The sequence below is a fragment of the Phasianus colchicus genome, chromosome 9 (assembly GCF_987193195.1).
Source record: "Phasianus colchicus chromosome 9, bPhaCol1.hap1.1, whole genome shotgun sequence".
In the NCBI taxonomy this organism is placed as follows: domain Eukaryota; kingdom Metazoa; phylum Chordata; class Aves; order Galliformes; family Phasianidae; genus Phasianus; species Phasianus colchicus.
The window spans coordinates 14582169-14610160 of NC_143444.1; the positions used below are offsets into that span (position 1 = coordinate 14582169).

Sequence of the window (27992 nt, forward strand, 5' to 3'; positions counted from 1 at the left end):
GCGCGCTGCCGGGCGCCATCTTGAGGCGCCTCCTCTGCGGGAGCCGAGCGCCAAACTCAAAGCGCAAGATGGCGGCGGAGCTCCTGTTCAACCGCGAGGTGTGCGTGCAGGCGCGGGGCCAGGGCTGCGAGGACAGGTGAGCGGCCGCAAGGCGTAGCTGGGTCTGGCCCGCTAGCTGCGGGGAGGCTTTTCTGTCCCTTTTGGGGGAGCTCTCTTTCGCTCCTCGCTCTCTGTCGTGTCCCGGCAGTCGCGGTCCTGCTGCGAGGCCGGCCGTGGGGCTGGCGAAGGGAAGGGCTCGTCGGCAGCGCGGCGTCGGAGTGGCTCTCACGGGCCTCTTGTTGGGAGCGGAGCGGCAGCGGGTTGGGGGCGGAGGAGAAACGGCCCGAGGGGCTGCGCGGATCGCGCCCGGAGCCGCGGGGCTGCCGCCGGGCGCCGCCGTTACCTCGCGTCCGCCCGCCTCGTGCCGGCGCTCTTCCCGCGGCCTCCGGGAGCGGTTCGGCGCCCGCTGCTGCCCGCGGCGCTCGGACGAGGCCGGGCACGGCGCGCCCCGGCCGGTCGCTCAGGGCTCCGCAGGCAGCGGCAGCGCCCGTGCTTGGCGCGGGTTGTTTTGCGTGAAACGTGCTTAAACGTGGAGAATTGCCGTCACGGAAGTCTTCGCCGCGGCACGGCTGTGCGGGATCTGAGCGGCTGCGGCCTGAAGCGCCGAGCGGCCGAGGCGTCCGGGAGCGCGGTGAGCACGGGTCGCTCTGCGGGAGCTGCGCGGCGGTGAGGAATCGGGGCTTAAACGGCCGTGCTGCGCTTCTGCGAGCGGCAGAGAATGTCTGCAGGATGTTGCAGAATTGCCGGGTTTGGAAAAAAGGTTCAAAGCTTCTGCGCTGCTGTTTGAAGTTTATGGTAACGAGCAGCAAAACTGAAAACAAAAACGAAAAGCCCTGAGCTGACCGAGGAGCTGTGCTGGTAACTCCCGGGCAGCTCAGAGCAGCCCTCAGTTCTTGACGTTTTGCCGAAATGTTTCTGTCTGACCGCCACCCGATTCCTGCAGCGTAGCCGTGAATACGTCTTTTGAAGACCATTTCCTCGGTTTATTAATGAGTTGCACCTTTTTGTACGCAGGAGATTAAATGTTCGAGTGAATGTTGAGCTGCTGTCAATTTCTAGCCCTGTTCATAAAAAGGTTTGTGGATTAGTTGTATTTGTGTTTTGCATTGTTTTATCTGTATTTCTTTATATGGTGGGACAAATAGGCAAAAGGAAAGCAGAATAAGATGTTGGTCTGTTTGTCATTTGAATTCTGTTCTTCAGAAACTTGGAGATTAGAAGTATGCGGGGCCCTCTGAAGGAGTTTAAAGGGCAAGTCTGGCCTCAGCTCTTAATCTGGGGTGTGGAGCACCAGCAGTCCTTGCAGAGACCTCTCTGTAACTAATGAGAATGACAACTGCTGTGTGGGTGCAACATCTTGTTTTGAATGTGTGTGTGCACTGCTGTCCTTGAATGCTTGGAATTAATCCAGTGGGGCAGGAAAGAAATAATGCACTAAATCTGCAGTGAAACAGTCTTAGGAAGTCAGCAATGAGATTACTCTTGAGGATTATGAAATCTGTTTTATGTCTAATTTGTCACTTAAACTGTACTTCTACCTATCAGGGTGTTTATGAGTGGTCGTTAGTTGATGGTAGAGTTAATGAAGGAAGGCTGGTGTGTGAGTGCAGCAATTTATTGTTATTTGTTTAAAGCTTTTGCTAACTGCAGCAGCGGTAATGCTGTGTGAAGAAACTGTTCAGCTAAGAACACAGTGCCTGTCTCAGAATGTATGAGCGGGAGCCTTGACAGCCACTTGCACACAGAGGAGATGAGTCTAAGCAGATAACTCCCTGTGCTCGGATCAGTTCATGGCGCATGAAGCCAAGCAGGGTTCTTATCCTTCTCAGCAGCCTACCCATGTGGTTATGTGCCATGAGCAGTTCTAGCAGCTAGCTCACATGTAATTGCTGAGTTTGTTTTTAAAGCTCCAAGAGCTCTGTTATTGTTAGCAGTACCTCAGTTACTGAAATGTATTTCTGTTCTCTGTGTGAATGATGGTCACGCTTCAGTTCCGTTGGAGGAGCTGGTCAGTTTTTTGTTTGTTTGACTTCCTCTCTGTTGGGGCATATTAAATTATTCATGTAGGTTTGAGCACCTGGCAGGTACTGGGTTGTACCTGGTGTTTGTTATGGCCCCGGCTTTGTAGTGAAAGGCTAATGTTGACAGAGAAGGCAGCTTTTCCAAAATGCTGTGTAGATTTCCAGTGAACAGATTAGTTCGTTTATAAAAGCTAAGCAGCATAATGCTACAATGGTCCTGATGAGTGTACCAGATTCTAGTTGTATCAGTTTTGTTTGCTTTGCTAAGCTCTGTATTCAAACAGATGGGCTGCTCAGAAGGTGTTGTCTCTTATTGCTAGGAGAAGAGTGAGCTAAAAAGCTGGCAGTTATGGGAGTGATTGTGTTTGTGATCAACTGCTCGCTTACAAGTGGGATCTGCACACTCTTTAATGACAGGAGGAAAAACTGCAAATAATCTTCTTTATGTAAAATAAGAAGACACGTAGGATTTTGAAATATTGCTGCTGAAAGTTGAATGATTTTTGCATTATTTTTGTGAGAAGTAGTTTTCCTGAGTTGTTGCTTTTTCCCCACAGTATTATTTAAAATGCAGATTACATTAAATGTTAATGCTTTCTCCTAAAATAGTTATCACAATTCTTATCTTACTTTTGGTTAAAAAGTAATAGTAAGTAGGCTGTTTGCAATATTGCTTTACAATATTAGAACATACGGAGTGGCGTATGGTATTTGAAATCGTATTTCACTGTCTTTCTTTTCAGGATTTGGCTGTGAGACTGACTGATGATGCTGATCCTTTTTTCCTTTATAACCTTGTCATATCCGAGGAAGATTTTCAAAGGCAGGTGAAGCCGTAATGTTTGTGAGTGCATAGAAATGGTCATAAAGAATGAAAGCTTTTAGCATGTAAAGATTTGTCTTAGAATTTGAGTTCTAGCATTTCTCACTTGTAGATTGTTGCCGATATTTTGGCAGTGCTGCTCTCTTTTGCCTGCTTGTGAAACAGCACAGTGCAGGGCAGTGAGCGGCTCAGCATGGTGCGGATGTGACAGAACCTGACACACAGCTCCCTGCGCAGCTACAGAGCCGCAGCCTGTCTCGCTCCCTGCCTCTTCTTCTACCCAGCTGCTTCTTAGAGATTGTTGTTTGTGTGCTCTTTTAAGAACATATTCCAAGGGGAAAGTATGCTTGTGTAAACACAGATTTACAGACGTGAGGCTTTGTCTTGTGGATTTTTTTTTACTTTTTTTTTTTTTTGCATTCTAGTTGGGCACCGCATGCAAATGGTTGAGGTCACCAACCATATATGCATGTGATCAGTGTGAGGCTCAAAGTAAAAGTTGTATTTATAGACAGGTGTGCAGAATGCAGTGTCATTATTCAGTCATTGCACAAGGTACGGCTTCTGCATACACTCTTGCAAGTCTTTGAGTTCACTGCGTCTATGGTGAAGGTGCGCAATTAAACGGGCAAGTGGGCAGGTGGTGTCTGTAGCAGCTGAGCATCCCCTCATCTGGGAAGCATTGTCCTTTGGTGCTCCATGTGCCCCTGTGCTTAAGGAGGACGTGTAGCTGAAGGAACACTTGTTTGGTATCAATAACTTTCCTCTGTGCAGCACATTTGCAAGAATTCTTGAAGTTAAAAATATCCTCTGGTGATTATTATCCAAGATGTGATTTCATTTCTTCAGTGGTCAGAATTGAAAATAACACGTCAGACATTTATGATATGACAAAATATTTTATTTTTAGGAAAGAAATTACATTTGTATATATTGCTGATATTTTTTCCCTAATCTGTTTATGTAGTTTAAAATCCCAGCAAGGTCTCTTGGTGGATTTCTCCGCTTTCCCACAGAAGTTTATAGATTTGCTACAACAATGCATTCAAGAACAGAACAAAGATATCCCAAGGTAGGTAATAAGAGAGTACCGTATTACTGTGTACGTGTTTTGAGTTTATAAAATATTTGTCAGTGGAACAGGGATAATCTAACCTTTCCCTGAAGCATCAGTGGGTTGGGTGTTGCTGACAACCTAAATGTTAAGAAGTCTCAGCAGTGGTGTTGCTGCCTGATGATCGTCTCCTTAGCAGAGCTGAAGCGAGCAGATGTGCAGGGACGCAGCACCGGTTTGTTGGAACAGTGCTGGACAGTAATGGACTGAAACACAAATAGATTGTCCTCTTTCACAGGGAGAGCAGAGTAATAAGGCATTCTGACAAGAACTTTCTCTTGCTTTCATTTTGGTGTTCAGATATAAAAATGGGAGGGGGCAGACCGGAGGTGCACTCCTCTGTGTAGTGGGCTTTCTGTAAGTAGCTTTGGGTGTGCATGGCTCCAGTAGTTAGGGCAGCTCCTGAAGTATGTGCTGTGCACTGTGAACTTAACTAGCTGATAGGATACCTGAAAGTGAGAGGTCTGTTTTCCTTTGGGAAAGGCCTGATATGGTTTTGGAGGGAGTCTAAGAGAGGCTTCTGAAAATTTTCAGAAGCCTAATGCTCTTTTTTTTTTTTTCATCTCTTGATAAAATGTACAAGCATTCCAGTTGATAATTATTTATAGGAATTAAATGTCTTAGTTCTTTTCAAAACAAACTCGACAGCTTTTTATTGTATGTATAAAAATGTATTTTATTTGAAAACAGCTTATAGTATCTACAAATAGATTCAGTAAAAAAATGTTACATGTTGGGTTATTTTTGTTTTCCCCCAGGTTTTTGCTGCAGTTAGTTTCTTCAGCATCTGTTCTAGATCACACACCTGTCTCTTTAAATGTAGTGGAGACCAACCCTTTCAAACATCTTACCCATCTCTCTCTAAAATTCCTACCGGGAAATGATGCAGAAATAAAGAAATTTTTAGCCAGCTGCTTGAAGTGCCTTAAGGTAAGTAAAGTGAAGATTGCCATGGCTGCAACAAGGCCTCGATGCTGTGTGTACTTGGGAATGGTTTTTCATGTTTTTTACAGTCTTAATACTTCAAAAGTATGCACGGAATTGTGTAGTTTGGTTTGTGTTTTTTTTTTTTTTAACTCTGTTCATGTATGTCATTGCATGCAGTTATTTGGTTGCCTGTTATAAAATTAAATTGTTCATTTCACTCTAGCAATGAAAATCTTACATATGCACTGAACCATGTGCTGTAATTTAAACTGGAAGAAAATCATGTGTTTTACATACACGTGTGCTGTTCAGCTGTTGAACGCTTCATAATCTTGTGCCGATTGCCAGATCAACTGCAGAAGTGCCATCCTGTAAGCTTTCTGCCTCTTCTGCAGCTGAGTGTAGGAAATCACGGGTGTGCGTGTATAATTCTGAGGTTTTATGGACTTCAGAGGGCTACTGGCTCTAAACAGCAACTCGTGATATTGATGCAGTTGACAGCATGCTAAGTCTTAATACAAAATCAGTGATCTCCTATTGTAACTGTTGTCTCTTTCATAGCCTGGTATTTGCTTCTCGTTCATTGCACTGTCATGTTGATAACCACCTAATAAGCCATTTTAACCAATTAAATTTTCAATATTTCAGTTGACCTATTACTAATAGAACTGCTTTGTAAACAAGTCTTTATAAGATTCTGTTCCCTTATAGAGGCTTGATTAAAAGCATAATGCAGGATATTTTCCTTGCCTTTTTCTCTTAAATGTACATATTATATCTTAATCAATACAAAGTTTGTTTCATAAGATGCTTTTTCCACAAATACTGTGTCTAAGCAACCACATACCCATTGTATGATGATAAAGTGGAAGCTGAATATTGGTATTTTGGGAGCTAAGATTTACTCTTGATATCAATTTTTACATAGGAAGACAAAATGATATTGGAAGAAAAGCTTAGGAAAACTGAAGAGGATTCTACCAGACAACTGAGCTACACTCAACAGGTAATGTACATTTTTAACTTTCTGTGTATTCTGTGAATGGTTGGAAATCCTTAGATTTACAAAAGTTGTGAAACTGTTATAAATGAATCAGAAGGCTCGCAGATTATGCTGCTCTGCTTTTTATTTTTTTATTGTCAGCTCAATGGTGGTTTTGCATTTACTCTTTGAGAGCATGATGATGGCTATGGGTCAAACTGCAGAAGTACGAAGGTAGCTTTTTGACCAACATGAAACAGGAAAAAAAAATCCATTAAAACTCCTAGTGTGGAGATTTTTTTTTAATAACGGAATACTTACTTACCTCATATTTGCGGTTTCTGTGCAATTGGGGCTACTAGATTGCTGAATTGGAATGAAGAATTACAAACTTAAGAGCAAAAGATAATTGATGAGCTTGGTTTTTTTTCTCCCTCCCTATGAGAGATGTTTGTTTAAAACTTCTACAAGATACGGCACTAGGAACAGCAACAGATTGTTTTGTCACGCCTAAGTTGGAAGAAAATAGAACTGGAAATGAAGGTTATCGTACTCACACAAAGTCAAAAAGCTGCAGTTGAGCTTTTCAGTACCTCATTTTTCTGTTGATACAATGAATGTATACCTTGGCTCTTTCTGCTGAAATACAGACTTTAAGAAGTAACAGTAAATAATTGTTTGGTAGTTAATGAAATGCTGCATTCTTAAAATCCATGATACTTTTTCTAAAATTCTGAATGGTTGTCTAACTTGAACAGAGCTTGTCAGAGAAGAGCCGAGAACTGGACAAACTGAAGAATGAATGGACATCATACACTGCTGCTCTGACAAGCAAACACACGCAAGAGCTGACAGCTGAGAAGGAAAGAGCTCTCCAGGTATGACAGTGGAAAAGAATTGACAGTATTCCGATGTGAATAGTTTCTTAGCTTAATCTTCAGTTTCACTGAATGACTGTTCTCATTATAGGCACAAACTCAGTACCAACAACAGCACGAACAACAGAAAAAGGAATTGGAAAGTTTGCATCAGAGAAGTATTCAACAGTTGCAGAATAGACTCTCAGAACTTGAGGTCATCAATAAAGATCTAACAGAAAGGAGATACAAAGGAGACTCTGCTGTCAGAGAACTGAAAGCAAAGCTTTCTGGAATTGAAGATGTATGGCTTATTAATTTCCCTAACCAAGATGACGATTCTTAGAGCAGTAAGGCTGCCTGCCTATGCTTGTAATAGAAAATATAGCATATTAAGTTTGACTTTTTTCTACTTTATGCTTACTATAATTTATATATATCTTTTTAAATTTGCTTTTGCTTTTTTTTTTTTTCTTTCTTTCAAAGAATGTTAACCAATTCCTTCCCAATGTTCTAGGAATGTCAAAGAGCCAAGCAGGAGGTGGTGTCACTGCGTCGAGAGAACACCACTCTGGATGCTGAATGTCACGAAAAGGAGAAACTCATTAACCAGCTACAGACCCGGGTTGCTGTTCTGGAGCAAGAGATCAAAGACAAAGATCAACTGGTTATTAGAACAAAAGAAGTGCTGGATGCGACACAAGAACAAAAGGTTCAAGTTTCAGAATCATTATATTTCTAAAGCTCTGTAGAACCTTATTAACTGAGGTCTCTAAAGGTTACTGGAAAGCCAGACTTTATTAGTGCAGCAAGACAGCTTACAAGTGTAGTTAAAGATGCTGAATTATGGCATCAAAAGTATACAGGATTAATTTTGATGAAGGCAGCTACTGTTGCGATATTTTGTGGTACTTCCTGTAGAAGTGGGTGAATTGAGAGACCTCTCTGTAATTTAACCAAAAATCATGGACTGATTGTAGAAGAGTTGCTGAGGTTCTACTTACAATTCTAAGTGGTGTATATTCCATAATCCATATGGAACTTATATTGTTATAAACAATTTATGTTGTTGTAAAACATTTATAATTCTTTTGTAGGTGATACTGGAGGAGAATACAGAAAAGAAACGAAGTCATATTGAAAAGCTTGAGACAACAATTAAGTCGTTGTCAGCTGAACTTCTTAAGGTCTGTTTTATCTGTTTCATCTGCTTTACATCATCTTCCATTTTCAGGAATTACTTTGAAAATATTCTTTTTTGTAGGCTAATGAGATTATCAAGAAGTTACAAGGAGATTTGAAAACCCTAATGAGTAAATTAAAATTGAAAAATACAGTAACAATTCAACAAGAGAAACTACTAGCAGAAAAAGAAGAGAGACTTCAGAAAGAACAGAGAGAACTGCAGGAGACTGGACAGTCTCTTCGAATGAAAGAGGAGGAGGTACTGTGAGAGGTTAACCCTGCATCTGCACATGTTACTGTATGTAGTACAGTTGGTTGGTGTTTTTCAAACCCTTAAAATATTTGCTAACAGCAATGAGGTCTTAATTTTTTTACCTAAGAATTTACTCCTATGCACTTAATATGTTTATTTAAGTGCATAATCAACATTTCATTTTTTTGTGTTAAACTGACTTGCAAGAGATACTCATCCACGTGCAAGAAAACTAAAATCATATTGTTGGGGGTACAAAGCAATGCATATCAAATGGACTGATAGGCTTCAGAAGGTGTATTAATGGGAAGAATTTGTGGGAGGCAAGAGCAGTAACAGTGAATTTCTCCCCTGCTTAGGGCCATTCCTTATTTAAACGTGGCAAAATGAAGGTCAGAAAGGTTTCTGGCTGCAGTCTTGTCCTAAGTCCAGCTAGAAACAGATTATTTTAGACGAGTTATCATAGTGATTCTGTATAAAATTGAGTTCTAACTTCTTTAAGTAATTCTAGAACTTCTCTGATCCTTCACTTCTTATTTATATGATAATTTTTCTTGAGTTTTTAATGAGTACTACACTTAAATCAGCATGGTGATATTGCAGGTTTGCAAGTTACAAGAACAGCTAGAAACTACAATACAGAAACTGGAAGAAAGCAAGCAGTTATTGAAAACCAACGAAAATGGTAGGTTTATACTATTTTATCTGTAAAATGATATGATGATTAAGCTGCTACTGAAAAGTAATGGAAGGCAACTTTACTGATATGTCTGTTTGCTTTGTTGTGAAGAGTTGCACTTCCTTCATGCTGTTGCTTTTCTGTGAGGAAAGGCTTGACCTTTCTTCCATCTCTTTAGTAATCACGTGGCTAAACAAACAGCTGAATGAAGTTCAGATGGTAAAGAAGATGGAGACTCCCAGCAGCACGCAGGGTGGTGTTAGGACTGCCCTGTCACCTCACAGCATGGTAAGAAACAAGTATAGATAACACTCACCATTTCTTTGAATGCATGGCCTAAAAAAAGCCTTTTTTCTTTTAATCCTGTATTGGCAGTTTGTTTGTTTTACTATTATGACATAAATAGTTCCTTGATTGCTAGCTGAGGTGCTGGCCCTAGGGGTTATTTTTGAAGCTCTTATTCATGAAAATTCATCTAGCAATACTAGAACTTGCTTTGAGAATGTAAAGCATGGGATGAAAACAAAACAAACCCTCAACGTTTGTGTTGTGCATACTTATAAATCCATACAAAGATCATTAGTGAATTTTAGGTTTGGATATTGCTATTAGGGAGATTTAGAAATGTGAAAATACAAAATTAAAAAAAAAAAAGCTCAGACTATTTTTGTTAAGAACAAAGATAGCTTAATGCTTCCTGTACTCTTTTGTCCCTATGTGTACACAGATGTCTGTCTCAGTTAGCAACTAATGAGTTTCTTAGTAATAGAAGGTTATATTCAAGCAAAGATGTCTGACTTACAGATACATGCCTTGTAATTGGTTAATATATTAAATATGACTTCTTTTAGAATAAGTTAAAATAGCAGCACAAGTTAAAATAGTAATTATATTACAAGTTTTAAAAAGCTACTGTTTTTCCTTAAGAACAGGCTCTTGGAAAAGGTTTGCTTCCTCTCCCATTAGAAAGACTAACCTGGTTTAAGTGTTAACTTTGCAAATGTGGCTTCTGTTCAGCAAATGCATTTCAATAATTGTTCTTCTCCTTTGTGGATGTACTCTATTTTTCTTATTAATGTATTCTCTCTACAGCTTGACCGACCTTCCTTTCCCAGCTCAGGAATCAGTCATCCCATTTCTCCCTTCTATGCCTTCCAGAAGTTTGCAGAACCAGCGCGTAACAAAAACACCAGCCCCCACTGTCCAGTACCAAAGGTAGGCATTTGGGCTTTTCTGCCTGACTAAGAATGTAACAGCTTAAAAGTATCAAAGCTTATTCTTCTGAATCTTTCTCAGAATGCATTAATACTTACTGTATATCCCAGCACTGCTTAATAGGGGACAGTATGATGACTACTAGTCAGCATGCTTTTCTGTCCTTCAGTGCTGTTCAAGGTAAGGAGAACTGAATCCTCACAAAGCCCTCTCTGAATACCAGATGCTGCTGCACCATTGTGTCTGGAGTAGCTCTGTTTAACCTGCAATTCTTTTGTTTCTGCAGATTCAATTTAACTCACAGGTTTCAAAAATAGATCAGCATTCAGATGTTCAGGCAGTGACTGCAGCAACTGGTCATCCAGCAAATAAGGAAAAGTAAGTATCATCCATTGCATTTTTAGCTGCTTTTTTCCTCTTTTATAAAGTCCTTTGTCTTCTGTGGATATCTGGAATTGTACAAAACACCTCCAATACCAAGCTCATTCTCTGAGCTGCTTTTTGTTACTCCCATGTTTATGAATTCAAAGTTGTAGTCAACTTACTGCTCACTAAGCATGGTTTGTAGGCCACAGATGAAGACTGTTGCTTTCAGGAGGTCCCGCAGCAGTTTGTCCCTTCTGGTGACAAGTCTGTGGCTACCAGGTGATAGTCAGACCATTAGTTGCAGATGGTTCTCATTTACTCAGTCATAGCTAACACTTAAATGATAAATTTCATAAGAACTCTGGTTCTACTTCAGTTGTTTTTTGTTGAATGAGCCTCTATCCACCATTGCTGTTCATCTGCTGTTAACTATGTTTTGTTTTATTTCTAGCGGTGATAACTTGGGGCTGGAATCCAAGTATTTCAAGAAAAAAGAAGACAGCATTCCTTTACGAGGGCTTAGTCAAAATACACTTAACTCAGGTATGTTTGGAAATAGTTAAACAAGACCTTATTTGAGATGTACTCAGAACGGTAACTATTGTTACCCTGTATGAACACTATCGTGTTTCTGCTCTTCTACAGAGTACTTGAAACCCTACTTACCAAAAGTCCAGCCGTCACCACCAGCTGCAGTGACAACAGCCTCAGCTTATTTTCCAGGATAGTAGCCAGGCATATTAAGAACTGTCTTTTAACTGTTTGGGGGATATGAAGATGTCCTACACTGACATTAGTAAAGGTATCAGGGTGAACTGACAATTTTGGCTGAATCGATTTTCTTTAAGGTATCTTATCTTATTTGGAGCCTTTTCAGCTGATTCAGAAAAGACAGTGCTTTAAGCAGCCTCAACCACTGTACTTCAGTCACTGAATTAAGTGCTGCATTTTTTCCTGGCCTGTAGTCTTCCAAAAAACCCAAGTAATTGGCACTCACTTTTTTTGCTATAGTATTTAACAAGTGTGACTCTCTAACGAAGTGTATTCTCTGGTATTCCCTGATAGGAAACATGATTCCTTATAACACTTTCCTCTAGGTCCTTCAAAGAAAGGATGTTGCAGATAATTTTCCAGCACTTTCTGGGCTATGTTTATTTTAATAACAGTCAAGCTTGTGAGTTAACATGACCCCTTCCTCTCTAGCAGTTTTAATTTGGAAACCTTACTAATTTGAATTGCATATAAATTTATAAAGAATATAATGGAAGATCCTAAACCATTTATACCTTCGGTGAAAACTAAGGTTTAAAGACGTCACCTTGGGCTGCCCTAACTTCTTACCCATCTGCCAGTACTACATTCCTAACAACCAATTAGCATTAAATACTATAAAACTATGTATCTGAACATTGTAACAGATGAACTAAAGCCGACTTGTATTTACTAATCCTACTTTACAAACATAATACTGCACAGAAACCTACTTAAAATATTCTGACATTCAAATTGCAATGGACTAAACCTATTCAGCATGTTCTATCTAGGCTCAAATGCTGGAATCATGTAACTATATTTCATTCTTAAATATGGCAGGCACGTACTTGGAACATCCAAAATACACTTTTATTGCAGAGACTGTCTACGTACTTCTGTTTTTAAAGATACTTCATACCTTAGATATTTAACTGCAGCTGAGGACTGTATATTTAAGTGGTTTGTTTTGCAGTGCAAAATGTGTATATTTGTTTATAATCAGCACCGTGTTTACTTGTATCTGTTTGTTTTGAAATGTACAAGCTTCTCTAGAAATATTAAACGTTTATCAAAAACTCTTAAAACATTACTTTTCAGAGTATTAAGTTACCATGTCTGGTACTGGGACGTACCAAGATGAGGTAAATGCCAGAATGGTGATGTTTTACTCACCTTTCTCTGGACTTTCCTCCCAGCTCCTTTGCTCCCCACGCACTGCTGCAGTACCGGCCCAGCGCTGTGCTGCACGTAGGGTTCCTGTTTGGCAGCCACCCATTTCTAAGTTGTGTGCTTGCACTGCTTTTTCTAGGTCAGCGTTAGTGGGTATAAGAAAACTTAAAAGGATGTGAAAAGATGAACAAATTTCAGAACAGGAAAGGCAGAATTGCAGTACACTGAATGTGAACTGCCTCCATAAGCAACTATCACTTATGTAGTTCATATCCATAAGAATATTAAGGAACTGAGAGCTGCAGATAAATGGTGCTGCTGAACAGAACGGAAAACACCTGTACGCTGAAGGCAGCCTTAGTTAACAAATAAAAGTACTCCAGGCTTTTCTCAGACCTACTGCAGTATAAGAAATATAGTATATGACTTTAAGGTTGCAAATGACATGACTATTATTTAAAAATTCATTAAAATATTCAGCTTTATTAACAGTATATTTACATATTTTTTCCTGCTCTTGGTCAACCATGGTGAATGTTCAAAGGTAAAAAAGCATTAAGCAATAACCACAAGATGAAAATGTTTTAAACCTATACAATACTTTATACACAAATTTATACAAAGGAACACTTAAATAATACAACTGGACACAAAAATATACACTTTTAGAGAAATTCACATCTGTCATTGTATAAAGCTTTCTTCTGTACTAAGGGGTCCTGAAAATTTAGGACTAAAACATTAGCTCTGTAATGTAAAAGGGTTACTGTGACAGTCCTCAAAGGCCACTATATATAGCACACTGACAAATTCAAGGCTATCAGCTTATAGTTCAGTCTGTATTCAAGTTTTGAGGTCCTTGTATGATTACGCAAACATCAGAAATATAGTGGTATAATAAACAGTATTTATGAAAGCAGAGTTTTAGAGCCCATACTAAAATCTGTAGGCTCAAAACACCCACCTAATATTTAAACAAATGTTTGATACTACCATTTGTTCAAAAATAGAGTAAATGCACTTACATAAAAATAACTTTCACTGTTCAGCAAGCGTGCTTGTAGTTTTTATATTAGTACAAACTTTAAAAAAAAAAAAACAAAAAAACAACTAACAAATCCACCATATGACTTTTTTTAAAATAAATGATACCAGTTCACCTTTTCCCTACTTGAGTACATTTACATTAAGGCTTTGAATCATCTGACCCAAGATTTTACAACATTAAAATGAATGGGTCCACACGGATGCTAGTATGTCTCATTGAGACTTAGCATGAGTAGAATTAAAGCTCACCACCTTAAGGAAACAGAAGGACACATGCTCATATCTTGACTATATTCTTTTGTCTCTGAACTAGAATGTAAAGTTTAATAGTAACAGTATTTCATGGCAAGAGATAAGTACTTAACTTTTAAGAAAGAAAAAGCATATTATTAATGTAATGGCAACATCTTTGGAAGTTTTTGTTTTTTTTTTTAATTCCTATAAATTTCATGCAGAAAGATAATTCTGAAGATTACCTTAAGAAGTTCTTTTTGATGGAAGTGGAATGTGTATCCCAAACTGCTGATGAAAAATGTCTAAAAAGTCTTCCTAGATTTTTTTTGTCATACATTTGTGTCTTGCAGTAATGGTTCTTTAGCTTCACCAGGAGCTTGTGGACTGTGGGGATGGCCGTGACTGCCACAGTGTTTCTTCCAGTTGCTGGATCGTACAGTTAGGTTGGTGTGTTCAGGAATAAACAAGGCAACAAGCAGTGCCAGCAGCACAGAGCATGCCCCAAATAAGAATGGGGGTCCAGGAATTATAGAGTTCTGGAAAAAAACAAACAGCATCAATACAAAATATTAAGCTTTTAGATGTGTTAATGTATTAAGATGGCTAAACTACACATTTCGCAAGTGAAAACAACTTTTTCTTCTTCCTACACTTAGCAGGATGACACTTGCCTCCATGGGGAATCTTTAAGAAGAAAACTGGACAGATTACATATTAGATTTAAGAGAGGGAACATGTGCCATTTCCTGCTGCTTGCTAACTTCTTGTCCTAGGGCATGTTTTATGAAAGAAAGTTGAGCAGTAGGCTCAGTGAAAGTGAGCTGCAGCAGAACTTGATTTTCTGTGCTTTTGGGCATTTGAAGCCGGACATCAGCTTGTAGAGCATGCTCCTTGGGAGGCAGCAGGACAGATTCAAGTCTACGATCTTCTCCCTGCTGACCTGAACTCCTACTTCTCCTTCCTCTCAAAGTGCCATTTGCCATCTAGAACTAAGAAAAAGGTGGCAGTACACACAATGCAACTGTATGAAAGTAGTGCAGAACAAGTTCTTCTGCAGCCTGAACAATGAGTCATTCGCTTTCATTGCCATCAAAAGACAGTGCAGTCTTAAGAAACCACCATTAACAAAAAAAATGTACCAAAGAATAGGGAAATAAGGCAGAGATTTTGCTCTAAAATTAACCAGTGAAACAGAGCTAGACAGCACTGAATGTAACAGCTGGAAATAAGCATTGCCTTATCCTGCTGCAGCCAGTACAGACAGCTGCTCTTTTTTCTTATTATCAGTTATGAAGTAAAAAATAGAGGGCTTGGCTAAAAGACTAAAGAACACCACAACTAAAATGCACATGTGAAAAGTAAATACAGTGCTAGGAAACTGCACAGGAGACAAGAAAGCTGGTACTAATCAGTCTGGTTTTTTCCTTCTCTTTATAAGGGGGTTATCTGTTGCCTGTTAGTTGGATCTCTTTCAAAGAGAAATTAACCGCGGTATCTACCTAGTTAAAAAAAAAAAGCTCTATGAGAGTGATTTAAGAAGCTCTTTTTACATGCTTCATTTCTATTTAGCATCATGAAATGTAGCACAGCATCATGCTCAAGAATTAATTCTGTTTTAGGAATCAGTAAGTAAATGAATACCTGTTGTAACTGGTATTGTGTGACGACAGTACCTCCTGATGGTGATTCAGGCATAGGGAGTTCATTCAGTTCAACGTGAAATATGTAGAATATGAAGCCATAAAGCGCAGGTCCCAAACCATTACATAAGCCTCTAATTCCTGTTATCATCCCTTGAACAACACCTGAGAACAACAATATACACTGTCATCTATTAATATACATACATAAACAGTAATTAATTAAGTCTTTTAAACCAATGCAAATAGGAAAAGCGTCACTGGTGCTGTACCATGGGTAGCATTAACAAGGGTACAGAAAAATGGTCCTATGGTATATTCAAGGCTCTTTTTCCATGTCCCTGCAGGCCTAGAGCAGTATTTGCTATGCCATGCCTATCCTGAGACCTTGTTATCAGTGTCATAGCAAAGGAAGCACTTGACAACAAAGCTAACTTGCATCAAAGTAATGGAAATAAAGAGTGTATTAGTGTTGCTAAATATTTTTCTGCTGTTGAGATTTGCTGAATGTTCTGCCTCTGGGACAGAAGGACTTAACATGCACACACTGCAGCTTAAACACAGCTTGGATTTTTACAGTTTCTGACCTATACTCAAGTGCATGGGCTACCATGATAATGGATGACTCGGTAGATATGTTTGGCTTCATAGATTTCTTTGACTGGAATTCAGAGGGTTAAGGGAACACCTACCCTGTTGGTCAGCATCAGCAGTTCGTGACACCAGTGCACTTACAGCTGGGAAAGTAATACTGGACATGGCTGCAACAGCTCCTGCTGCCCACATCATCCTGCAGAAGACAGACAGAGAGTAACTACTCCACAGGGACAGAGTCCTGCAGATGGAACACGTACCTATGTATTCATGCATACACAAACATAAGTGTCTCTCTGGGATAAAGAATAAAATGCAGAAAAGCACCACATTAATTCAGATGTTAAAATAAAATATACGTACCAAGGTTCAGATCCAAAGCCGTACCACGCAAGCTGCAGTATTTGAAATCCTAGACCCAGTAGGATGGTGTTTTTATTTCCAATGGACCGCATAAGTAAACTCAAAACTATTGTCTGACAGAGCAGGGAAAAATGTACAAGAAAACAAAAATAACATTTTATTCTAAATGTTAAATACATGCAAATAAATTAATGAATTAAAAAAGCGAAGTTTAAAAGCAGTATTTGCCAAGTAGTCGGGAGCCTTGCCTCTACCAAAAAAATCATCAATTAGAATCACTTAGCAAGCAATATAAAGCTGTCACTCTCTCTCTAAACAAAAGGATTTTGTTATCCCAACACAAAGCACTTTGCATATTTATGAACTATGCTCTTATCTGGCAAGCTGTTCATCCAAGTAAGTTAGTTAAAGTAGGAGTGTTAATCAGCTGTTAGGAGCTTAGAAGAACAGCTACAGAAAAGGCGAGTGAGATTTCTAGATCCAGAACATGGAAGCTCTCCATAGTGCTTAGCTCTTCCCAAGTCGCTCAGAGAAATACTCAGCAGTGACTCACCTGTGCAATAATGGAAAGAATTCCAAGGACTGCTATAAATGCTGCAACACTTTCAGATGAAAATCCCATTATCTAGATACATAAATAAAAAACAATTTGATTACTGAATGTGAAGTGCATATCATGTCATCACACACATCAGTCTAAGAACAGTCAATGCAGAAGTTAATCAACTTCAGGCTAACTTGATTTATTTTTTTCACCAAGAAAAGTATAAAAAAAAACTAGAGAGGCACAAACAGAAAACCAGTAGATGGTTCTCTCATCAATTAACAAAGCAGTCTGACAGAGTGAACTTCATAATCCAAGAATAACATAATAACAAAATATGAGAAACTGAATGCATTTTTCCCTCTGTATCTAAAAACAAAAGAAATCCTATCTGCAGGAGTACTTAATTGCTGCAAACTTTTAAATTATATTTGAGACCTATGCTTTTTGTATTAATTCAGCAGTACTGTAACCTTCTGGTAAATTTACTTCCATTCAAACCCATATCAAAATGTTAATTTACCTGTCTGAGGTATAGGAAGAAGCTGGAATATTGACCTGCCTCTGGGAGGTAGGAAAGAAAGACTGTGATGCAGATTAGCAGCACTATTGAGTCCTGGCCAACCTTCTTCAAGGACTGTGGCAGGAAAAAACGTATTGGAAAATATTTAATCATCATTCAGAAAAAGTATACCTGATAAAAGATACTGAAAAACACGTCAGCTAAGATACCTAAACATTTTCTGAGCATTTAGCAAGATCTTTGGCAAAAGTGTCAGCAGAAGTGCAAGACTGAAGTATGAGCTTTGCTGTTTTTTTTTAAGCTTGAAACATAGTAAATTCAATCATTGTATTTTCTTAAAAGCTCAGCATTTTCAAATATGAAATACTCTATTATTTCACTGACTTACTGCAAAAGGGTCAGCCTGTTCCCAGGAAATGGGCGCTCCCCAGGACGCCGGCCTCATCTTCTCCGGCAGCGATTCTGGTACAGCAACAAGAATAAAGCAAATGTCTAACAAGGCTATTGCTGTAGCCAGGACCACAACCAAGCTGTCTCCATAGACCCGACCAAGGTAGGCACCGATAGCAGGGCTGGTAACTAAGCTTGCTGCAAAGGTTGCTGAAACCTGAAACAAAGAACAGTTGGTAAGGGTTTCAGTCGTAACATTCAGAAGTGTTAATACTTACTTTCCCTGACTTTCAGAAGCCTGCCCATTTTTATCAGGTAAAGATATTTTTTAAAGATAACTTTTTCCCTGGCTCTATGCAGTGTGTATTTCTGACAAAACTTTTAAAGAGAAAGATTTTTTGGCTAACTGGACGGCAGTGTGAAGCTCATGGCACTCTTAAATGTTCCGACATAAAGAGGTTTAATTAAATACATAGCTGCCTGCTGGTATCTTTAGGAAGTTGTACTTCATATTGGTGAAATAATATTTCAATTTAAAAAAAAAAAAAAACTAGTAAAAAATACCCCTGTTCAAGGGCATGTTAAATTTAATATGCTGCTTAACCCAACTCATTATAATGGAACTCTCCAGAGCAGTTTTCAGTTACCTGCCTGTCTTTGCAGAAAATGTTACACTTTAAACCTTTGAAGGAACTTTCTCAGAATCCCTCAATCCCTGATGCATACATACAGGAAGAAACAATTTAGTTCCTTATCCCTCACTTTCAGCCATCCCTGCTGAGTATCATCAGATTCTGTACTTTGAATGCAAGAAATGATTCTGCTAATCCATAATATATAAGCCCATGAAGGCTCCTGAGATTTGCAGGTTACTGGGAGATAACAGAGAAACAGAGGTGAGTCAGTAAGAACTTAAGACAGAGGAGTTACCCAGCTACATTTTTTTGAATGGGAATATGAATGGTGACATCAGCAGGAGCAGTCCCAATACTGCAATGACAGTTTGAAAATTATCCAAGAAAGATACTTACATTTTTAAAAAATGACATGGTAGTTAACACTAGTGTGAGCCCCCAGATTACACTGTTAACACTGATGATAACTCTAAGAAAGAGAGGTTTTAACACAGTCATATTATGTTTAAGGTAGAAGTGGAATATTCAGAAGGAGCCACCAACTGGGTGACTATAATTTAAACCTACCTCAGGCTGAAACTGACTTGCCAAAGAATTGAAAATATCAGTTTTTAAAAGCTTTACCAACTGAAGTGTTAAGTAGTGAATAAAATACAAACAGAGCAAAAAAACAGCCAAACAAAAAAGCAACCATACCAAACCATAGGCCATGCTTCTTTCATGTTCTTGGGTTATGTCTGCTACATACGCAAAAACCACAGAAAACGTCACAGCAAAAACTCCAGAGACAGATATAACAGCGAAGTACCACCTAAAAACATTGTAAAAACATGAGTAAATAATTAGAACAGCTAACTAGGAGCAAAAAGTCTCAAAATCCAAGTACAGCTCAACAGTAACTGTCTTGTCCATCTTTTCCTGACAAATACTACAATGGCCTTACAGAAGTTGTACAATTGATAAGTTGCGCAATTTCTTTGTGCACTGACCATAAACAGCATAATTTTGTAAAGTGTACAAAAAGCTGTTGTGATTAAGTTCTTACAGGAAACTACACGTTAATGCCAGTAGCCAAAAGCAAGTCAAGAATTCGAGTATCTTGAGAACTTGGGGAGTGGGAGATGTCCACACTAGCCTGATCTTTAGTAGAACGTCATTAGAAACATTAAGCTACACTTTGAAACACGTTGCCCCCAGGGAAGGGATGAAGTAGCCACAAAGAACCCATGTGACCAGAAAGTAAAACTGAAAAGGGGTATGGAGCTACCTGAACAGTTGCCTCTGCCCTGGGTCAGTGCAGTCTGTTATTGCAGCTACACCCTGAGGTACAGCACACGGGTAGTCCAACAACACTGAGAATTCTGACTCATGCACTACCTGCAGAATGTATGTGCCAGTTAAGAGCTTACTAAACTTGCAGATGGTGTGAAAGCTGATGGATTTTAAAACTAGGGAAGCAAAAGTATAAAACTGCAGTAACACTTCAGTTTACAAATGGTTACTTCATGCATAAGTTTTTCTTTCTTCTAGTTGGTTAATTTTAAAACTAAGTGGCCATAATAATGACCCATAGTAAGTAGTGGCTAAGCAGGGCAGCAGCTCACACTGACTACTTCAGTTTGCAAAGTTAGGGGAACTGAGCCAGTCTCTTTCTATGACTGGGTGACCCACCTGGTGGATGAGGGCGAGGCTGTTCGTGCAGTCTGCCTAGACTGCAGCAAAGCCTTTGACACTGTCTGCCTCAGTGCTCTCCTGGGGAAGCTTGCAACCCACAGCCTGGGCAGGTACACACTCTGCTGTGTGAAGAACCAGTGGAGGGCTGGGCCCAGAGTGTGGTGGTAAATGGAGTTAAATCCATCTGGTGATCGGTCACAAGTGGGGTCCCCGGGGGAAGGTACTGGGGCCCATTCTGTTTCTTATCTTTACTGATGATCTGGACAAGGGGATTGAGTGCACCCTCATTATGCAGATGGCCAAGACAACCAAGTTAAGAGGAAGTGTCGATCTGCCTGGGGGTAGGAAGGCCCTACAGAGGGATCTGGACAGTGCGGATCGCTGGGCTGAGGTCACAGCACTACAGGCTTGAGGCACAGTGGCTGGAGGACTACAGAGCAAGCTGGTTAACACTCAGCTGAATGTGAGGCAGCAGTGTGCCCAGGTGTAGTCAGCAGGAGCAGGGAGGCAGTCGTCCCACTGTACTCAGCTCTGGTGAGGCCACACCTTGAATACTGTATTCAGTTTTGGGCCCCTCACTATCAGAAAGACACTGAGGATCTGGAGTGTGTTCAGAGAAGGGCAACAAAGCTGGTGAGGGGTCTGGATCATAAATCTTATGGCAAATGGCTGAGGAAATTGGTATTGTTTAGCCTGGAGGACGTTCAGGGGAGACCTTATTGCTCTCTACAACTACCAGGAAGAAGGTTGCGACAAGGTGGGCATCGACCTCTTCTCCCAGGTAACTAAGTGATAGGATGAGAAGGAAAGGCCTGAAGTTGCACCAGGGGAGGTACAGTTGGATATTACGAAAAACTTATTCTCCAAAAGAGAGGAGTGAACTGGAATGGGAGGTGGTTGAGTCACTGCTCTGGAGGTGTTCAAGAAACATGTAGATAAGGTGCTAAGGGCAACATCAGTAGTAGGTGGATGATTCTATGATTTTGTAATGTTACATGGAGCCCAAACAATATTTTATCAATAATACTACAAATAAGTGTTAGATAATAACCTATACAAGGAACAAATAAGTGTGAAAGAATTTACTAACCATGGGCTGATCTTCATTAGTGGTATTGGTGCACAGGTGAAAAACACTGTTAGCAGCAGGAAGGACTTTCGTCCCCACACGTCAGACAGGGCACCTATGAGTGGGGCACTGAGGAATGATAATAAGCCCTAAGTGAAACAAAACATTTCAGTTAGAACTGAGTGCTTAGAATCGTGATAGCCATCCATACTGCAAACTGATGGTGGAGTAGGCTCTCTTTCTACTAAAATTAACGACTACAATGCAGCACAAAGGCAGTATGGTCGACCATTCCTAATCTGTTCCACGTTTGCTAACATGCAAGTTGACTTTTAATACCTCAGAGCTACACAAAACTCAAGACAGATAATCCATCAATTGAAGCAGTTTTAGGAACTGTGCTTTGTTTTATATATTTGGAATTCACATAAGCGTAACTGAAAATACCTTAGTGGAGCATCGAGTTTTAACACCATGTGTGTCATTTGGGATTAGTCAACAACATACACACCAAACACACAAAGTAATACCCTAAGTAAAACGATACACATTAGCTTTGCTGGCAAGATTTTATTCTCACATTCAATTTATACTACTAAAGCTATCTTGAAAAATCTTTGAAATGTTTCTCTCATTGGGTGCAGTCATTTCTAAATCCCACCCATCATTCACCTGAAATTGTGATTACTTTTGTCAGCCTACCTTTACTCCTTGAATTAGACCATTCATTAGAAATGTGTGTTTTGGGAAGGTTTCATGCAAAACCTGGAAAAGAAATTTGAACACTGTTGCTTACACAATATTAGCAATAAATACTGCTCATCATGCACCCACCTTCTACAGCATGGCACACCCACAGCACTTTCTGTTTTCATGGATTACAGAGAGATATTTTTAACTGGAAGGCAGCCAAAATTATGCAAAATTAATCCACACAAAACACTAAGGAAAATCAACTCAGTAACCATTATTATCAGGTTCACTATCCAACAACTTAGTTATAAGATATTTATTGAAATTACACAGAAAGAATACTCCAAAAACATTATATCAATCACCTCAGATAAGCACAACCAATTTACTGAAGGGAGGAAAATAGCTAAGTAGGCTCCTTCGCCATTACTGCTTTGCAAGGAACAGCAGGGTAAATACAATGACAAAAGTGGCCTTTGGGATACTCTGCAGATATTCACTATGCATTACTGATAAGTGTTAAATATAGTGGAGCCTCCCTTTCAACAACAGGTATGGTCTATCTGTATTCTTTTAGTTGTAAAATACCAAAGTGTACATTTTTTTCCTGTAATCTGAACTTTGAGGTTTTAGCTTTACTTGATGGAGGCTTCAGTTCTTTCAACACTTTGAGAAGCATTCATTTCAGCCAAGCTCAATATCTGAAAACTAAGTAGAGTACTGCACAGAAAATCTGGAAAATTATTTCAACTGGAATTCTCCACACACTACTGCTGACTGTGGGTGGATGGACAGGCAGAGGACAACACCATTCTGAAGTGTCTCTCCCAGGTCAGAGACTACAGCCGAGGTAGGCAGGTAAAACAGGCACTGATCTCCAGTCTGACTTGTGTTACCCAAGATGGTTCAGTGGTTGACACAAAATTTATATCCAAGATACTACTCATGGTTAACAACAGCTCACAGAACTGCACCAAGATTGCATTTTAAGTGGGGTTTGCTGGAGATCTTTAAGTCTTTGTTCCATCTAATTAGTAAATACGTGTCATTTAATGGACCAAATCCAAACAGAGCAACCAACTACACTAGGAAAGAATTTGATACAAACACGCTGCTGTGAATGTTTTCACTAGTCATAGGGAGGCTCCAAAGCTTGTTTAAAGCATAGCTACGTCAGCCAAGAGCTCCCTATATACACACACCTGCAGAATTTTACCAAATTTCAAGTTGTTTTGTCCTTTAGCTTCTAGTGTGCTCATGTCTTGTAGCCTCTTTCATTGCTGTCCTTCAGGTTTTGAGTCAGAAAACATTTACAAGGAAGCGTTACCACAGTTCCACATAAATTTATATAACACTGTGACAGATGTTTAATTAAATAATTTTGAATTTCTGACTGTGTATGGAAATTAAAGAACTCTCTTCATTCGCATAACAGAGCAGCTCAATGATGCACAATTTTCATTTAATTCAGGTATTTGAAGCCTTTGCAGTAATTAACCATTTCCCAAACAGCAAGAAAGAACTTAAGCACATCACTTACCACCAGAGTGGGTGCTGTCAGGAGTCCCCAAGCAAAAAACTCCAAGAATATCACTATCACAGCATGGTAGACACTAGGTGAGCCTATTCCTTGAGGCTAAAACAAGAGGAAAAACAGGTCATTAAAGCATCTGACAAACTGTCAAGAGAAATGCATCTGAGCACTGTAAACAGAAGGGTTAAGAAATGAAACGGAACTCAAAACATCTCAGAGGAGTTGCTCAACCTAATGTGCTGAAGTGCCTGAATGCTTTGTGGAGTACAAAGTGCATTCTCATCTCAAAGAGAAAAATGAACCACTTACACTGTCAGTCTGGGAAACAAGGGTGCTACTGAAAGCAGAAACACTCTTTGAAGGACTGCAATTTTTTTCTTCCTTGAGAAAAACATTTGAGCCCATGCAATGCTGCACAGAAATGAAATTTTCATAATTTCAGAACATGGTAGTATCCAGCTACCCCAACATTTAATTACCTACTGTGCCAACCAACACTGCGGCATTTCTGTTAATAAAAGTCACCATGGCCAAGCACAAAACCTGGTTAACTATACATCAAGAAAGAAACTGACACAGTGGCTGCCAGAAGCAAATCTCAGGGGCAGAACTGATAGTTTTCCAAATACCGCTAGTAATGGGCTTCAAATGTAGGAAGAGATCTGAAAAACAGATTTAAAATAAGAAATTTCAAATTCCTTGGTGATTTGATATAATTAGAAGCAGGTCTGGATGAGAAAAAGAAGAGTGTGGGAGGGATAACCTGCTCATCTCATATATTCTAAAATACTAACTTGTCAAACAAAATTCTGCATTCCCAAATTGAGAAAACAGTGCACTACATATTTTTTATAAGAATTCAGTATAAATAACTCATCAGAAATCTTAAATGTGTTGTATAACCTTAAAATGCAGCCTCAGCATCCAGTGTTCCAGCTTCACGTAAAGACATGTTGCTAGCAGAGTGGCACTACTTGATGAGACCCAGCACTTCTACAGAGCAAACATACAGCCCAAAGTCCTTGGTTCCTTTCTTTAGGAGGCTGAGGGGGACCTTAGCAATGTGTATGGATGTCTTACGGAAGGAAGGAAAGATGACACATCCTGGTGTTGTCATATATGCTCAGTGACAAGACTGGAGGTACAAACTAAAATACAGGAAATTGGACTCAAACTTGACACAAAGTAGAAGCAGGTCATCTAGTGAGGTTGTGGAACCCCTGTCCCCATAGCACAGGTGGACACAGCAGCACACACTGCTCCAGTGACCCTGGCTGCAGGAAGTGGGGGGCAGGTGATTTAGAAATCATCGGAGGTACCTTCCAAACTCAGGTGCTGTACAATTTTAAGGTCCAGTTAGGTAACATTAGAGTCTTTAATTACAAAACGTACATAAGTTGTATCCAGCTTTTCTATCTGGATTCCAATTTCTCTCAACAGAAAAAATATAAAACTTCTAAACAACTGCAGGAAATAAATACAGAAAACCACAAAGACCATTCACCCCTACAGCTAAATCACAGTTTTAAATGCAACTGTATCAGTACTCTAAAGGTAAGCTAGAAAAGGACCTTCTTATTGTGCAATTTTTCTTTCCCAAACCCTGTTCAGTAAGTGTTCACCCAGATCTCTGCTATTTTTTCTGTCTTATTCTCTTACTGCAGTAAATTAAGTCTTCACAGGTACAGAAAGTGGCTACAATTACCTTGACTTCCCACCATTCCTTGCCCTTTCCACCCATAATCCTTATTTTAGTTTTGGATTAAAATTTCATGTGGCTCTGCACAAAGCATAAGAAACGATCTCAGCTGAGTGCCTCAGCCCACTACAAGAAATCGGGTTCACTCTCATTTTCCCTATATCGCTTTCAAATTGCCACCCCACCAGCTATCATGCTGGGGTGGCAGCAGTGCTGTAACAAACCACCACCCCGACCTTCCAAGTACCATAGGTCAAACCTATTCCCATTCTGTCAAAGCAGTGCCCATCACATGTTGCCATTATGGTGGCAGAAGCAAACATCCAGTGGCATCAAGATCACTGAGTTAAACTGCCTTTCTTTTCTATTGCCAGTGTCCGCTTCTCACAGGTACTATTACTAGTTCTTACCTACAACACCAGATGCAATCTAGTCACATCTAAATGAGATGTAACTCTTAATTTGTCTACTGAGTACTTAAAAAATGCATAATCTTATCCTAGGTGAATTCTAGTAGGTCATAAGAAAGGCAAAATTACAAATAGCAAGGAACCCACGCAACTGGTGTTACTACCTCTCCTTTTGGGCAGCCTGACCACAAACACCATCACATGCTGCTTTCTGTGATACAGCTACTAAACTGCTAAGAGTAACACAAAAATGCGAGTTTCAAAATAGCAGTTCTATGGGATACTGCTGGTACAGTCATCCTTGTCAAATTCTAACACTGAGATGCTGAAGCTACTTACTTATAACTAACACCATAACTACTTACTTGTAACAGTAGTCAGCCACAGTGTGCTTCCTCCATAAACTTTTATATAATTCATGATGAAGGGAAACAAATCTGATTACCATACTTAAGGAAGAACCACCCTATGCCGAGTACCAAGATGCTGAACGCGCCACTAGGTCCAGTCAGGGCTCAGGACAGAAGCACAAGGCCCAGGGCCGGCCCCACACCAGGTGCAGGCACCCAACTGGGCTGGCAGGGTGCTGGCAGCAGGCTGAGCTCTGCAGGAGCGGGCAGGAAAGACACACTGTGTGCCAGGAGCACACCAGCCAGAGCCCGTGGTGCCTGAACCAGCTGAGTTTACAAAGCCTCTATATAAGCAATGAAGTAGTAAACACAAAAACACAGGAATAATCAAACATACACCCAAACCTGCCCATGCCAGGAGAGACGAAAGGGGCAGAAACAGCAGGAGGGAGAGGCTGGGGGCTCTGGTCTGCACAGGGGCCAGGACACAACCAGTAAGACCACGAGCAGCACCACAAGCTGCCCCAGCCTGCAGTGCGCCGACACTTCGCTGCAGGATCCTGCATGACCTGCAGGGCTGAGAGAGGGGCACTAAGTGGATTCTTCTTCCCCTTTTGCTTTTTTTTTTTTTTTTCCCAAATCTCTCTCTTTGAACATCAAGATCAGTAAATAGAAGTTACAATAAATTACATTAAGTTCCTCATCAATAAACTATTCCATGACAGTGCTTCATTAAGCAGCTGCATCCTCTCGCAGGCAAGAGTCACTGAGTTTTCTTTGATGTGAAATGGCTTCAAAATAAACCAATGAGGCTGGAAACTGTATACTCAGACACTAGATTAATGACTGGTTTGCTAACTGCACACGTTCAAGACACAAGCCCTTTTCATTTACCTGTTTCCCATCGTGTCCCATAGCACATTGGGCAGACAAAGAAACCAGGAAGACTGGGCGCAGAGGACCTGACAGGATGTTTCAGCACTGAGCAACAATGGCAATCCAGGCATAATTAAGTTCGTGCTGGCATTATAAAGATGTTACACCAGGTAGCTTGAAAGTTTTAAAAACATACAACCCTTTCTGTCTCTTGGCAAGTATTAGTTGAACGACGAAGGGCGCTTCAAAACACACTGTATCTTCATCAGTGACTGATGGTTCCAGAGAGAATTCACTCTGAAGCACACTGTTATGCAACAACCAGCCCTCTGCTCGTTCCAAAAGGCCGTTCACTACACAGTGACCGTGCACACGTGCCATGCCGGCACCTGCCCTCACTCCATCACTTCCACGCCCCCAGGGGCCGACGCGTCCCCGCGTTAAAGGCTTTCTTGAAATAAAAACACCGCGTTAGAAGGGTACGCATCCAATCTACACTATATGCAGAAAAAAAAGACCCACGGTGACGACGCGTCGTCAACAACCACTGACGGATCAGATCAAAGATCGGGCTCCAGCCGCCAAAACGGATGACAGCCCCCAGAGCCAAGCGCCCGAATAAAGACCGGCACACAGGAGGGCGGGCCGTCGGAGGAGCGGCAGCGCAGCCCGGCACCCGCTGCTCCGGAGCTCCGGCCGCTCCCTCACAGGACGGCGCGTTTCGCCCCAGCCTCGTGCCGCCCCGGCCCCGCTCGGCTTCCGCGCGCTCAGCCGTGCCGCGCGGTGCGGGCGACAGCCGCAGGTGTCGCGTTTCCTCCCAGCTCCCGATACGCCGCGCGCCTGTCGCGACTCCGCGCCGCTCCTCGCGGCCGTTCCTCGCGCCGAGGCCGCACCGGGACCGAGTGCCGTCCCGCCGCACGGCGGCTCCGGCCGCGGCTCGAAGCCCGCGGGCCGCCCCGCGCCGCCACCTCCCGTCAGCCGGCCGGCCTGCCTGCCTCTTCCCCCCCCCGCGCCGCCCTCCGGCCCCGCCCGGCCTCACCGTCCCTCCGTCCTTAATGATGATCTTTTTGGCCAGCATGATGCTGCGGTTCACGGCGCGTTTCTTCTTCTTCCCCCCCTGGGTCATTTTACCATCCTCCCCGGGAGGGAGCGGGGGCAGCGCGGACCCTCCCCACAGCCGGGCCTGCCCTCCCTCCCGCGCGGCCGCAGCCACCCCTCAGGCACGCTCCGCCATCTTGGCCCGCCGCCCCGGCGCAGCCGCTGCCGCGCATCA

The 27992-nt window shown here is 41.1% G+C and overlaps 2 protein-coding genes across 8 annotated transcripts; one reads left to right on the plus strand and one right to left on the minus strand.

Annotated features, from left to right (window-relative positions):
- The first annotated feature begins 14 nt into the window (after nucleotides 1-14).
- On the plus strand, nucleotides 15-11343 carry SASS6 (SAS-6 centriolar assembly protein). 4 transcript variants are annotated; one of them, XM_031614683.2, is made up of 17 exons: nucleotides 31-136; nucleotides 1114-1174; nucleotides 2864-2943; nucleotides 3911-4015; nucleotides 4816-4987; nucleotides 5913-5990; nucleotides 6725-6844; nucleotides 6936-7127; nucleotides 7341-7535; nucleotides 7921-8010; nucleotides 8088-8267; nucleotides 8865-8946; nucleotides 9119-9228; nucleotides 10033-10155; nucleotides 10442-10533; nucleotides 10973-11064; nucleotides 11167-11343. In XM_031614683.2, the coding sequence occupies exons 1-17, from the start codon at nucleotides 69-71 to the stop codon at nucleotides 11247-11249; spliced, it is 1923 nt and encodes a 640-aa protein (XP_031470543.1). In that variant the 5' UTR covers nucleotides 31-68; the 3' UTR covers nucleotides 11250-11343. The 4 variants fall into 4 exon arrangements, with proteins under 4 accessions (XP_031470545.1, XP_031470543.1, XP_090002360.1 ...); XM_090146234.1 differs by having other exon boundaries at nucleotides 58-136; nucleotides 2864-2947; XM_090146235.1 differs by lacking the exon at nucleotides 31-136 and adding an exon at nucleotides 511-730 and having other exon boundaries at nucleotides 2864-2947.
- SLC71A1 (solute carrier family 71 member 1) lies at nucleotides 10555-27983 on the minus strand. 4 transcript variants are annotated; one of them, XR_016469200.1, is made up of 14 exons: nucleotides 27759-27983; nucleotides 23391-23486; nucleotides 21860-21922; nucleotides 21179-21306; nucleotides 19111-19225; nucleotides 17778-17996; nucleotides 17390-17503; nucleotides 16876-16947; nucleotides 16323-16435; nucleotides 16058-16155; nucleotides 15367-15530; nucleotides 13968-14261; nucleotides 12448-12608; nucleotides 10555-10793 (listed from the first exon to the last, which is right to left on the minus strand). XR_016469200.1 is itself a non-coding variant. In XM_031614690.2 (12 exons), exons 1-12 carry the CDS (start codon nucleotides 27843-27845, stop codon nucleotides 14055-14057), a joined length of 1476 nt encoding a protein of 491 aa, XP_031470550.1. In that variant the 5' UTR covers nucleotides 27846-27983; the 3' UTR covers nucleotides 12723-14054. The 4 variants fall into 4 exon arrangements, 2 of the variants coding, with proteins under 2 accessions (XP_031470550.1, XP_031470551.1); XR_016469199.1 differs by lacking the exon at nucleotides 10555-10793 and having other exon boundaries at nucleotides 12008-12608; XM_031614690.2 differs by lacking the exons at nucleotides 10555-10793; nucleotides 12448-12608 and having other exon boundaries at nucleotides 12723-14261.
- Nucleotides 27984-27992: the final 9 nt, after the last annotated feature.